At 40.8% G+C, this 11,682-nt stretch overlaps 2 protein-coding genes across 7 annotated transcripts in view; one reads left to right on the top strand and one right to left on the bottom strand.

The window, feature by feature from the left end:
- Positions 1–156: 156 nt before the first annotated feature.
- LOC118404597 lies at positions 157–2,783 on the top strand. Of its 3 annotated transcripts, XR_004829782.1 has the most exons (5): positions 177–278; positions 363–585; positions 1,014–1,159; positions 1,705–2,122; positions 2,264–2,783. XR_004829782.1 is itself a non-coding variant. In XM_035803804.1 (4 exons), exons 1-4 carry the CDS (start codon positions 185–187, stop codon positions 1,821–1,823), a joined length of 570 nt encoding a protein of 189 aa, XP_035659697.1. In that variant the 5' UTR covers positions 157–184; the 3' UTR covers positions 1,824–2,783. The 3 variants fall into 3 exon arrangements, 2 of the variants coding, with proteins under 2 accessions (XP_035659697.1, XP_035659696.1); XM_035803804.1 differs by having other exon boundaries at positions 157–278; positions 375–585; positions 1,705–2,783; XM_035803803.1 differs by having other exon boundaries at positions 1,705–2,783.
- Positions 1,535–11,682, bottom strand: part of LOC118404596 (beta-galactoside alpha-2,6-sialyltransferase 1-like) — a 14,886-nt gene continuing 4,738 nt past the window's right edge. For 2 of the 4 annotated variants that reach the window (XM_035803799.1, XM_035803801.1), the window contains exons 2-4: positions 7,166–7,808; positions 3,534–3,935; positions 1,535–2,512 (exon numbers count right to left, since the gene is read on the bottom strand). In XM_035803799.1, the coding sequence (XP_035659692.1) occupies positions 2,265–2,512; positions 3,534–3,935; positions 7,166–7,763 (1,248 nt within the window). In that variant the 5' untranslated portion in view covers positions 7,764–7,808 and the 3' untranslated portion in view covers positions 1,535–2,264. Of the gene's footprint in view, positions 2,513–3,533; positions 3,936–7,165; positions 7,809–9,303; positions 9,396–9,519; positions 9,673–11,682 lie in introns of those variants that run through there. The other 2 variants (XM_035803798.1, XM_035803802.1) reach the window with 2 other exon arrangements.

Genomic DNA, 11,682 nt, shown 5'->3' with positions numbered 1-11,682 from the left:
AATTTGAATGTTTGGTACAATGGCAATGTTACTGCACTTAGGGACATAATAAAGCGGTTCACCTTTTTAAGTGCGCATGATGAAGGTCAAAGTTGAAGTTATGACATCAGCAGTTCTTGTCGCGACACTACTAAAAATCTATCAACAACTTGACCTATGTTTCTTCGTATAGACTTGCGTTGTGATGGAAACCTCGCGAGAGTACATCAACGCGGGATGGTACGTGGATGGTGACGTCAGAGCAACCAGGTTGGACAGCTATGGAATTCCATTCCGCGGTGGGTCATTCTACATATTTGAATCTTTCAATTTTTTTTTCACAGATCAAATGTTGACGTTATCATTATATATGAATTTATAAGATTGTTTTTCAGATGTTCACTACTTCTCCTCCAACGAGATCAGTAAGGACCTCGAAAGAATCAAATTTGAATCGAGCTCAGCCAATCATCGACTGCCACGACATGATATCGATTACGCATGCGCACAACTGGGCCCACCCCTGTATACCTTCATAATTCGGTACCAAGAGGGAATAATGTACAGTCTGTACCCGTCGCCAGGTGGGGTAAATTGTAAACAAAGGTAAGAGGCAAAATTCATGTCTTTATTTCAACAGTTGATTTAACGAGTAGCGAACACTGCACATTCAAAATAGATCATTTTAGAACTGTCACAAAATCTTGCACCTCCCTCAAAAACAACTTCCAGGTAGCATATAACCTCCGTCCGCGGGGTATCCTATTTTCTTGGTATTTAAAAAGATGGTATATAGGAATATCAAGTCGACTAATGTGTTTTCAAATGGCAATACACATGTGTTTTCAAACCTATGCGGTTGAAACTACCGTCCGTTGGCTTAATCTTCCTAAATACCATGTTTTAAAAACAACGGGTTTAGGTTACCCCGCGGATAAAGGTTCAACAATGTGACGAATCCTGAGTCTACCGTTACAAGTGCACCGGTAGGTGTCGTTTTTATCTGTATTAAACCTTCAACTTTTTTTCTTCAGTCGGCTGGTTGGAATGTTTCCGCAAAATCCACTCGTTACGAACTTTCAGTTCATCGGAAATGACGTCATAGATGGAATCCGCGTCGGTCATTTCCGGAGCGAATTCTTCCTCTTTACTCTCGATTATTTCTTTAACAACGCAACAGGTGAGTAAACGTGACGTTTTAAAGTCCCATTTCAGAATGTTATCTATCTGTCGTCTAATAACTTCCTTGGGCCACATTGACTTTATAAATGACATACTCTGGAGACCCTAAAACTAATGAGCCAGCGCCTGTGGCCAGGGCGACAAAAAAAGAGAAAATCCAGCAAAAAAAAAACATGCTGCTAAACTACAGGACTAATCATCCAGTTCATTCTTTCCCAGGCTTGCTTTGTCTTCTGTTCACCTCAAATAAGACAATCATGTTTCTATTGCCATTCTTGTTTGAAGGGCACTGGGCCCCATGCTCTAACCCTTACCATGGAGAGCAGATCCCATGGCAAGCATAAAATTCTGATTGACCAGGGATGCTATATGATTATTTTTGGTCACCGGTTTTTTTGTAGAACAGGCAAAAATCAATGCGCGCGCTGATAGAATTAAGTCAATGTGGCCTAATGTGGAAATATATTGCTAAGTGGTCTACTTCTGTCATTACTACATTGCTATCTTGCATGGGCGTCATGGTCTGAATCATATTTAATGCAGGGCTGCCGTCTGCGTTGCTCGTCAACGCGGCAAACAACACTTTCCTGACGTTCGATGAGGGACAGGTGTCGTCAGATGTCTTCCAGCCGCCACCAGGTGTCACGTGTCACGGTCCATAGCAAAGGAATATATCTTCTCAATAAGCAATAATCTACTTCTATGGCATTGTGGGTAAGGTCAGAGGTTAAGGCCCCACAGACTAAATGAATATTCACGTGACCAGCGCTTCCAAAGGGTAGTTTACAATGTAGGGTCCTTGAACTTTGAACTAAGAACACGCGCACTCACAGCTACAAGGTGTCTTACACCTTATTCAGTCACGTGAATCTTCCCGATGTAATTTTCCTGTCAATCAACAGAGTGTCATGGCAACAAGCACGTATCCAAAAATCGACGTAGCATGGCTAATTCTGTTAACGTCAATTACAGTAAACCTAATAAGCCAATGCTTTTAACACGCCGTTATTGGCTATGTCCTGATTAGTTTCCTGTCAATCAACAGAGTGTCATGGCAACAACATTGATCGGCATGTACGTATCCAATAACCGGCGTAGAAAGGCTAATCACAGCGAACCTTGGCCAATCCTTTTAACAGTGCCACGCCGGTATTGGCTATGTCCTGATCAGAAGTCAGTGACAAGGTCCGGATATACTGCTGCTCTTGGCTGTAGGAGTGGACTCCACCAGTCGGCTTGAGAAGTTTGGCCTTCTCGTCGTAGTAATACCTTAGATTTGTGTCATCCTTGTTGGACGGAAGAATCTCGTAGACGTGGACCCAGTTGCAGAGATGTAGCATCATCACAATACCTAAAGAAACACAAAGAATGCCTTTGTAATTTGCAAAAAAAATAAAACGTTTCTGTGGCTTTTAGCTGCCTTCTTCAGGGCATAACGTGTTATGCCACTGCATTTCGCAAGGTGGCGCTGATGCAATAATGCCGCCGTCCCAAACGCAAGCTGTCAAAAAGTTCATCATGCCCTGATGAATGCAGCTAAAAGCGACCAAACCTTTGAGAAGAAAAGACTGTAGTTACGTAAAAGGTGGCATCAATTTAAAATGACATATTAAAGCTTTTTTTCCAAACACAATTTCTTATGACTCTTTTAGAACATATGCCAACCTTTTAAGTACTAGTACTGTGTTAAAGGCTCCAAACTTAAGTACTAGTACTGTGTTAAAGGCCCCCACTCTTAGTACTAGTACTGTGTTAAAGGTCCCCACCCTTAGTACTAGTACTGTGGTAAAGACTTCCACCCTTAGGGCGTCACCAAAATGTAACACCTGACTCTTTTGAAACATTTACCATCCTTTCAAAGTGCCGTGTTTAAGGCCTCCGCCCTTGGGGCGTCACTAAAATGTAACACCTGACTCTTTTGAAACATTTACCATCCTTTCAAAGTACTGTGTTTAAGGCTTCCGCCCTTGGGGCGTCACTAAAATGTAACACCTGACTCTTTTGAAACATTCGCCACCTTTTCAAGTGCTGTGTTTAAGGCCTCCGACCTTAGGGGGTCACCAAAATGTAACAACTGACTCTTTTGAAACATTTGCCACCTTTTTTCAAAGTGCTGTGATTAAGGCCTCCTCCCTTGGGGCGTCACTAAAATGTAACACCTGACTCTTTTTAAGCATTTGCCACTTTTTCAAAGTGCTGTGTTTAAGGCCTCCGACCTTAGGGGGTCACCAAAATGTAACAACTGGCTCTTTTGAAACAATTGCCATCCTTTGAAAGAACTGCGTTTAAGGCCTCCGTCCTTTTGGCGTTACCAAAATTAAACACATACAGCGCCAAAACAAATGTCCTCTTGTCGATTATACAATGCTTACCAAACATGCCAGTACTGGGCGACTTGCTTGTTCTCTTACATCTTCCAGTAGTACTGCAGAAACGCCCGAGTTCAGTAACAATGTCTTTCCCGAAGTTTGGTCTTTGTATAAAAGGCATTGTACGGTTCGGATGTGTCCTTCGGAACTTTTTCAAGTTTTCAAAAACACGAAATCTGTCTTTCTTTGTGTCGATACCTCGTGGTTTCAAACGAATCGCGTCAAAGTTCCTGACGACAGTAAATTCGTGGTTGAACATGGCGATACTATCGTTCCAAAATTCCTTTTTGCACGTTCGTCCTGGGATCTTTGTATTAATGAGGCGCATGTCCGTCCGGCTGCCGACAAACTCTTCAAACTTGTCCGTCGGAGCACAGTTGAATCTCAGAATGGCGTCGTGGGCATCTGAAACACACACACACACACAAAACACAGAATGATGTTCCATTAGGCCACTGCAAGTAACTTTCATGGATGGCATCCTCTACAGAATCCATAGATTGTGAGATAGGCGAAAAAAACAACAGACCCGCTAAAGTCTGCGAATGAGACTAACATATTTAGTTCTTAGCCGTGAACACACTAATTTCGACAAGTTTGTTACACCACATCTTTTTTTTTTTTTTTTTTTTTTCAAAGATAATTTTTATTGATCTTCAAAGAAAAAGAACACGGAATATACAAACGCATGCATGGCACGAAAATCTAAAACAAGTCACATCAAAACAAAATGTTAAGACAGTCATGTTGATGCACATGTTAATAATCCTATAGAATAAGTATTCTCGCCTACACCACATACACGCTGTTTAGTTTTTTTTTTTTTTTTTTTTTTATATTTATTGCATTTCAAATAAACAGAAATAACAGAAGAATACATAATGACAATAGAGATGGAGACAATAACTAAGACAAAACATAAACATAAACCACGGATCCAAAAATAGATAACAATACTACAGCGGGAAGAAAATAATACCAACCAAATAAACTAATACAGCAGTATAAGGTAGTATCGTTTACATAAGAAAAGTAACATCAGTGTAAATTAATGGTAAACTTTAAACAAGAATAATCTCAAATAAAGTACAGACACATAAGAAACCATCAATACAACATTTCGCTTCAAATACTAGTGAAAATAATTGAATAATGCAAAACCACAAGAGTAGCAAAAGACAAAAAGAAAATAGAGGGGTTTAAGAAATGATGTGAAGTATTTCTCCCCATTTACTGTAGTGAACTGCCAATTTGTTCTTTCTGGAAGCTATTATAAATTCCAATTTGTAAGAAGTCTTAATATATGAGATAAAATGGTTTAATGATAGGTGTTTTTCTTGCTGTTTGTAAATAAAAAATTTTGCCATTAATATTAGTGTATTGTTCAGCCTAGGGGAATTTACTGTTAGATCACCCAAAATTACACTTGCTAAATCTATGTGTAATGGTTCACTCGATACTCGTTCGTGCCATTTCTTAACATCTCTCCAAAATTGGGAAACTCTTGGACATTCCCAAAATAGATGCAGTGTATCTTCTTGCTCATTTCCACAATGTATGCAAATAGGGCTGTCCGAGAGTTTCCAAATATATAACATTTTTCTGGTAGGTAGAAATTTATGTAACATCCTAAATTGGAAAAATCTTAGTCTCGGACATATTGTAGTCTTGTATATCAGTCTAAAAACTTGTTTCCATGGTATTATTATGTCAAGTATTTCTTCCCAATATGTTTGGATTTTAACTGGGGTTTGGACTACGTTATTTGTTAAAAGAGTTGTCATGTATATATCTTTATTTATCTTACGTGCCCCCAACCAGGAATAGTTTGATATGAAGGGTGCATTAGGTCCTATAGTAAGTGGTTTATCCTTAAGATGTCTTTTCCAGGTGCTTGGGATAGCGGAGATTATTTGATTATATTCCATCATTTGAAGAGTTTTCCCAAATTTCAGCGATAATTCCTTATATGACAAAAATTTTCCATTTGTATCTAAAAGGTCACTTATAAATAATATTTGACCAGTAGCTTGCTTTCTAAAGTGAATAGGCTTGCTGTCTATAGTAATATTTGAGTTGAGCCATAAAAGCTGTGATTGTATGTCCTGGTGTGTTTCAGGTGGCTTAAATTGGAAGGAAAGCCATGCTTTAAGGGCATTGATGAAGAAAGGACTAACAGACCGAGAAAACTTAGTAAAAATACAGTCTATATGATAATTAGATAATTGCAAGAAAGGGTAAAGTTTACATACAGGATCTGGGAAATCAGTCAAGTATTTACTTAAAGGTGTTTTTGCTTGCCATAGTCTAGGTATCCACGATGCCTTACGAGTGAGATCAAAAGTGGGTAAGTGTATTAATTTCAGACCACCACAGTCATAGGTGTTATATATAACCTTGCGTTTAATCTTTTCTGGGCGCCCATTCCAAATGAAATTGAATATCTTTTTCTCATACTCCTTAAAGAACTTGGCGCTAGGAGAAGGTAATGCCATGAATAGATATGTAAATTGTGATACTATTAGAGAGTTCACCAAGGCAATTTTACCAAAAAGTGTTAAGGAATGTCCTCTCCAGGGGAGCAAGATCTTGTCTATCTTAGCTAGTTTTGTCCAGTAATTCTGATCTAATTTTTCGGTATAACCAGTTGTGCCTAAACCCAGCATAATCCCTATTAGTTGTACAGGGCCATTAGTCCATTTGATAGGAAGATCACAAGGGAGAGAAAAAGTTGTGTTTTTTAAAGAGCCTATTCTTAAAATCGTACATTTGTCAAAGTTCGGTTTTAAGCCAGAAATTATTGAAAAATTCTTTAAATCTTCAACGAGGGCTACTAGAGATTGTGCTTCGGGTTGCAGAGGAAAATTAGAATCATCAGCAAACTGTGAGACCTTGGTTTCCAGAGTGTGTATCTTAAGTCCTTTTATGTGTTCGTTGGTCCTGATTTTTGTGGCTAATAATTCTACACATAAAATAAACAAGTAGGGGGAGAGGGGACACCCCTGTCGAACACCGCGGAGAAGAGGAAAGGCGTCAGAAATATGTCCATTGTTTATTACTTTACTAGAAATATTGTTGTATAAAACCGAAATCCATTTAATAAGAGATTCCCCAAAGCCAAAATAGTTCAAAACTTTAAACATATAATCCCATCTTAGGCTATCAAATGCCTTCTCGAAATCGGCAATAAAGATCAGTCCTGGTTTTTCGTTAGTGTCATAATATTCAATTAATTCTAAAATTCTTCGTATATTCTCTCCAATGAATCTGTTTTTCAAATAACCAGTTTGATCTTCACTTATCAAATCACTAATACAATTTTTCAATTACACCAGTTACACCACATCTTTCCGCTACATGGCATTGTGGTGCATTTAATCTAGGCACTATGATAAGCTATCTAATGACACCAAGTAGGCTAGAAATACCACTTCATAAATGAGAAATTCCATTACCTAGTTCCTGGTTTGAAGTGCGTATGCGCAATATGATGCCTTGTGGGTGATATGCCAAAGTTGAAGTCACCTGCCGATACAGGAAAGCAGTTTTGAAAATTAGGACGTTATTACTCACTACGCATACGCACTTCAAACGGCGAACCAGCTTATTGACTTCAAAGACACCAGGCTACGCACCTATCTCCCCTCCGTACTTGTGGACCATGAGCGCGTGGCTGCTGCTTACAATCGCGCACGAGTTGTAGCTGACCAAGTTCTCCAGACTCTCCTCGGGCAGAACCTCTTCGTCTGAACGATTTTCAAAGTTCGTAGAGTTCTTATTTATCGTTGAAAATGGAATCTTCGTTTTCATTTTACAATACATGTCTTCCCTCCACTTAGCAAGTGTTTCAGGACTTTCTCTCGTGTTGTTTGACAGAGAACCGTTTCCAGTTTTCTCCACAAACGTTGAGTTGCTCATAGTTGTATTTTTTCCGAGGGGCGGTTTATGTGTGGTATTCCATGTGCTTTCGTGTCCCATGTTTGTGACGTTGTGTGTAGAGTTGGTAACCCCCCGAGTGGGTTCAACAGTCCTCCGATACATCGAGGGTAGAACGTTCCTACCGTTCTTCAGTGCAGTGGGGACACCTATGCCCACCATTTGGAACTGCAGCCCAGTAGTGTTGACGCGAGGCGAGCCAATGGTAACCGTGATTGGGTACTTGGTGAGGAGAGCGTTGGCAAGGATACAGAGACACAGCGCACCAATGAAAAGAGTCGTCTTTTCCGCCATCATGGGATGTGGCGACGACGGTCTAGTTACAACACCGGATCTCTAGATCTGAAATATATAGAACAGAAATTTCAATTGGAATCACCTAGAACAAGTTGTAAGATCAGAAGTTCACCTGTAGTAGCAAGGAAAGTCGCTGGGTGGCCTAGTCAAGATCACAGTGACGGGAAAACGCGCGAGCACACACAAACCAACTGTGATGTACTTCAGCACACACACACACGCACACACACACACACACACACACACGCACACACACACAACAAACTTACAAACACAAACTTTATACCATACACGAATACAACCACACACACACAGACACAAACAGTCAAACATATGCATAAACCTTGTACCCTGCTCTGTGAACCGAGAAGTCCACTGTAGTGCGAACACTATATGGTGCTGGTTGTTTTTCTCCTCTCCACACCAAAGTCACTCACCACACACACTCACGTACACAAAGCCGCATACTGAGCTGCATTATTCACGTGATCAAATATAAGTATCGTATCTTAAACTATTCTCTTAAGCCTGTTCTCGATTTTTGGTGGGGGCCCTAGTGTATACCGACTGGTGCAAGATCGAATCGCTAGCTCAGATACTTTTGGAACGAAAACGCCATTTTGTCCGAAATACGTAACGTAAGGTTAAAGACAAATTCCATTGTTTCTGTGACAGAAACTATTGTTGTTTTAAGATCCCAGAACGATTACAAATCATTCTTAATACAGAATTTCCCACGAATACAAGTAACGTAACGGTACATTCACTGCCATTGTCGCAAACATAAAGGTATATAAACAGTATGCAGGTAGCTTACGGTTCGGTCGTGTACTGTCGTACTTCTGTCACAAACTGGGGGCACGCTTGACACAGCGGTACATATGCCGTACACAATATAGCTGTCTTGTCAGCGAAAATACTGCCATCATACTTGCCAGTGGTTGGTTCTGTCACAAACTGTTGGAAAATCTACCTTTTACTGCATCGAAACGGATTATGTTATGGCGGGTTTTTGTAAACAGTCGCTCCTGGTCCCCTGTATTGTATAGTCTACGTACCGATGTCGCCACTTCAGATTGTGAAAAATCAATACACAGTTGGTGTGTTTCTGTCTAAAAACAGAACTAAAGTCTATGTTGACAATAGAAAAACACTCGACCCCCTTTGACCCCTTTTTCCTATTTGGTGGCTTCAACTAAAAGTAGCGTTATCCCCTTCTTTGTAACATGAGTATTTCCCAGGGCTGTAGCCTTTCGTGCCCGCATGACCAACTTTAGCCACCCCGGTGATTTTCCTGACTGATTTCAATAAACGAAAGAGTCTTCTACGGGGGCTCAGGCAAAGGCACGTAGTAGAGTGAACACAGGCCTGAATGTCGCCCATCCCGTAGACGGTTAACGTTACTGGTAAAGTTTCCTTGGGAGTATATTGGTCCTGGTGCCGAAAAGCTGGCCTGTAATCCAGGTCATAATCAATTACCCCTTCTTAGAAAGTAAGAGCAGTAAAAAAACTCAAGAGTAGTAAAAAAACTGAAACTCACTGCCAGAGAAAGCCTGGTAAATAGTAGCACAGTAAACCAATTTAAAAACCAACTAGACAAATACTGGAGCCATTTGATGCATGAGCATGCCTAGCTGACGACCTGAAGTGACAAGATCAGTCCACTACAGGAGTCTACTCCTCCCTCGACTGAAGATGGTATGCAGGTATTTAGATTCTAGATCACAAAACGCTGTTCAAAAACAACGCTACTCACCTCTGACATTTCTCTCAGAGCTTTCTAAGTTTGGAACGAAGATGAACTGTTTGCATTGGCGACATAGCATCGAGGTCCTACATGATGTTATATAATATGGCGTTCTGACACAACAACTTCAATGGATTGGAATATTCCATCTCGAGATGGAAGTTGTTGTGTCAGAACGCCATATTATATATATTATAACAGGTTCAATGGATTGGAAGATTCCATTTCGAGATGGAATCTTCCAATCCATTGAAGTTGTTGTGTCAGAACGCCATATTATATATATTATAACAGGTTCAATGGATTGGAAGATTCCATTTCGAGATGGAATCTTCCAATCCATTGAAGTTGTTGTGTCAGAACGCCATATTATATTATCATATAGCCAGATGGAGTTGACCAATCAGAGGCCCCCATTTCCTATGGGTTGTACGTTATCAGGCAGTAACCTGAAAAGTGGTCGGTTATTAGAATAACAGACCACTTTTTGGACCGCACCATTATAGAGGGGACAGGACGCTAATAGATCGTTTTCACAGAACATTCGAAAACCGCTTCTCCACGCGTGGGCGCCATGTTGGATGATAACATGGATATATAGATGAGAACGGCGCTACCAAAGTTACTTGCGGCGGGTTCAAGTGTGCTGTTTTGTCTCCGTACTGTGAATGATATAGTGATGTAGCCAAGGCTAGTTATCAGGGCAAAGTTGCAATAATAGGTCTTGATCCATATGCTTTCAGAGAAAAGGTATTTGACGATCTAACGCTCTTGCCGATGGTTGAATACCCGGACATCTATTACCGCTACCCTGGGCGACTATATAACGTTATGTACACTCCTATCATATAGGCTGCGCACGGAGGACTAGACTAGCTACAGCCCTATACAGCGGAGTTTGCGTTACACAGTCTACCCCAGTATCCAGCTGCCCTCACTATCCACTTGCCTCACAAGGGGCAAGATTTGGTGCTTCTCCAACTCTGACTCCGTGTGAATGGTTTTCTACCCCGGTCAAAACTGAGCTACGGCGTGCTTCAGCCTGACGACGTTGTTTGACAAGGCGCGACGTAATTTGGAGAACTCGCGTAGTTCACCCAATGCAATGAGCTTCAATACGACTTGTCTTTCGGCCTGAGGTACTGTCTGACTCAACTACTTCGTAAGTAACCATAGCCTGACTAAAAACGCTCTCCTAGACCGACAGTTTCCGCCCCCTCATTAAACCCAGCCAGTGAGAGATTTTGTAAACACGTCTAGTGCAAAATGTAACAACCCAAACTACGTATTTTCAACCATACTGCGACAAAGTTGGACTACAACGTCTTAACCCCACCAACTTGTACATCACCTCGACACCGTAACGTTATTGTATTCTCCCCCAATACGCTAAACTGAGAACAGGATAAACATTCGATCGTATCGCCATTATGAAAACCAGAAGAATTCCCTGAGGCTAAGGTTTGGTCGTTACATATTTTCTACAATAATAGGTACGCATATGTGTGCGTGATAACTTGCATGCTATGAAGCTTTTCAAACCCTGCTCACTGCGACAGAAGACAACCTTCATTTCTTCAACTAGAACCTACACAGTAAATATATTCCCACCTGTGAGACAAAGTTGGTGACAAAGTTAGAGATCTTTAAGCTTGCAGTGCTGACCTGCCCGTGTCACACCCTGTCTGAAGATGTTGTCTCACCGGTTAACCTGTCACTAAACTTGACTTGACTTGAGGTAAAAGTTCAACCTCTGACGTGGGAAACGTATATGCTCATTGTGCAAATAAGTAGAATAACGAAATGTAGATGGGCCGTATGCCATGAAATGACTCTTAAACTATTTTCCTCCAAAGGAGAGTGCTATTTTCTAAAAGACCACGTCTTTACGTACAAAAAAAAAACGACTAAATTTGTAACAATTGATCACAGATGAGCAAACTTCGCACGGGGACCCATGTTGGCAGGCCGCTAGAATAGTGATTCAATCGAGTTAAAAAGGGATAACTGTGTTGTTAGATAGAAACGGCGAGTACGCTGTATCCTGTGTTCATGGAACTCGCAGTTAGCACATCGAACAACCAGCCCGTATGTAAATAATAGCAAAAAAAACTTCTTTCCATGTACCACCACGTGCAACACACAGCCGTGTGGAGATCGAGCAGCTTATCA

The sequence above is a fragment of the Branchiostoma floridae genome, chromosome 17 (assembly GCF_000003815.2).
Source record: "Branchiostoma floridae strain S238N-H82 chromosome 17, Bfl_VNyyK, whole genome shotgun sequence".
NCBI classification, from domain to species: Eukaryota; Metazoa; Chordata; class Leptocardii; order Amphioxiformes; family Branchiostomatidae; genus Branchiostoma; species Branchiostoma floridae.
This window is presented reverse-complemented; position numbering and strand designations above follow the sequence as displayed.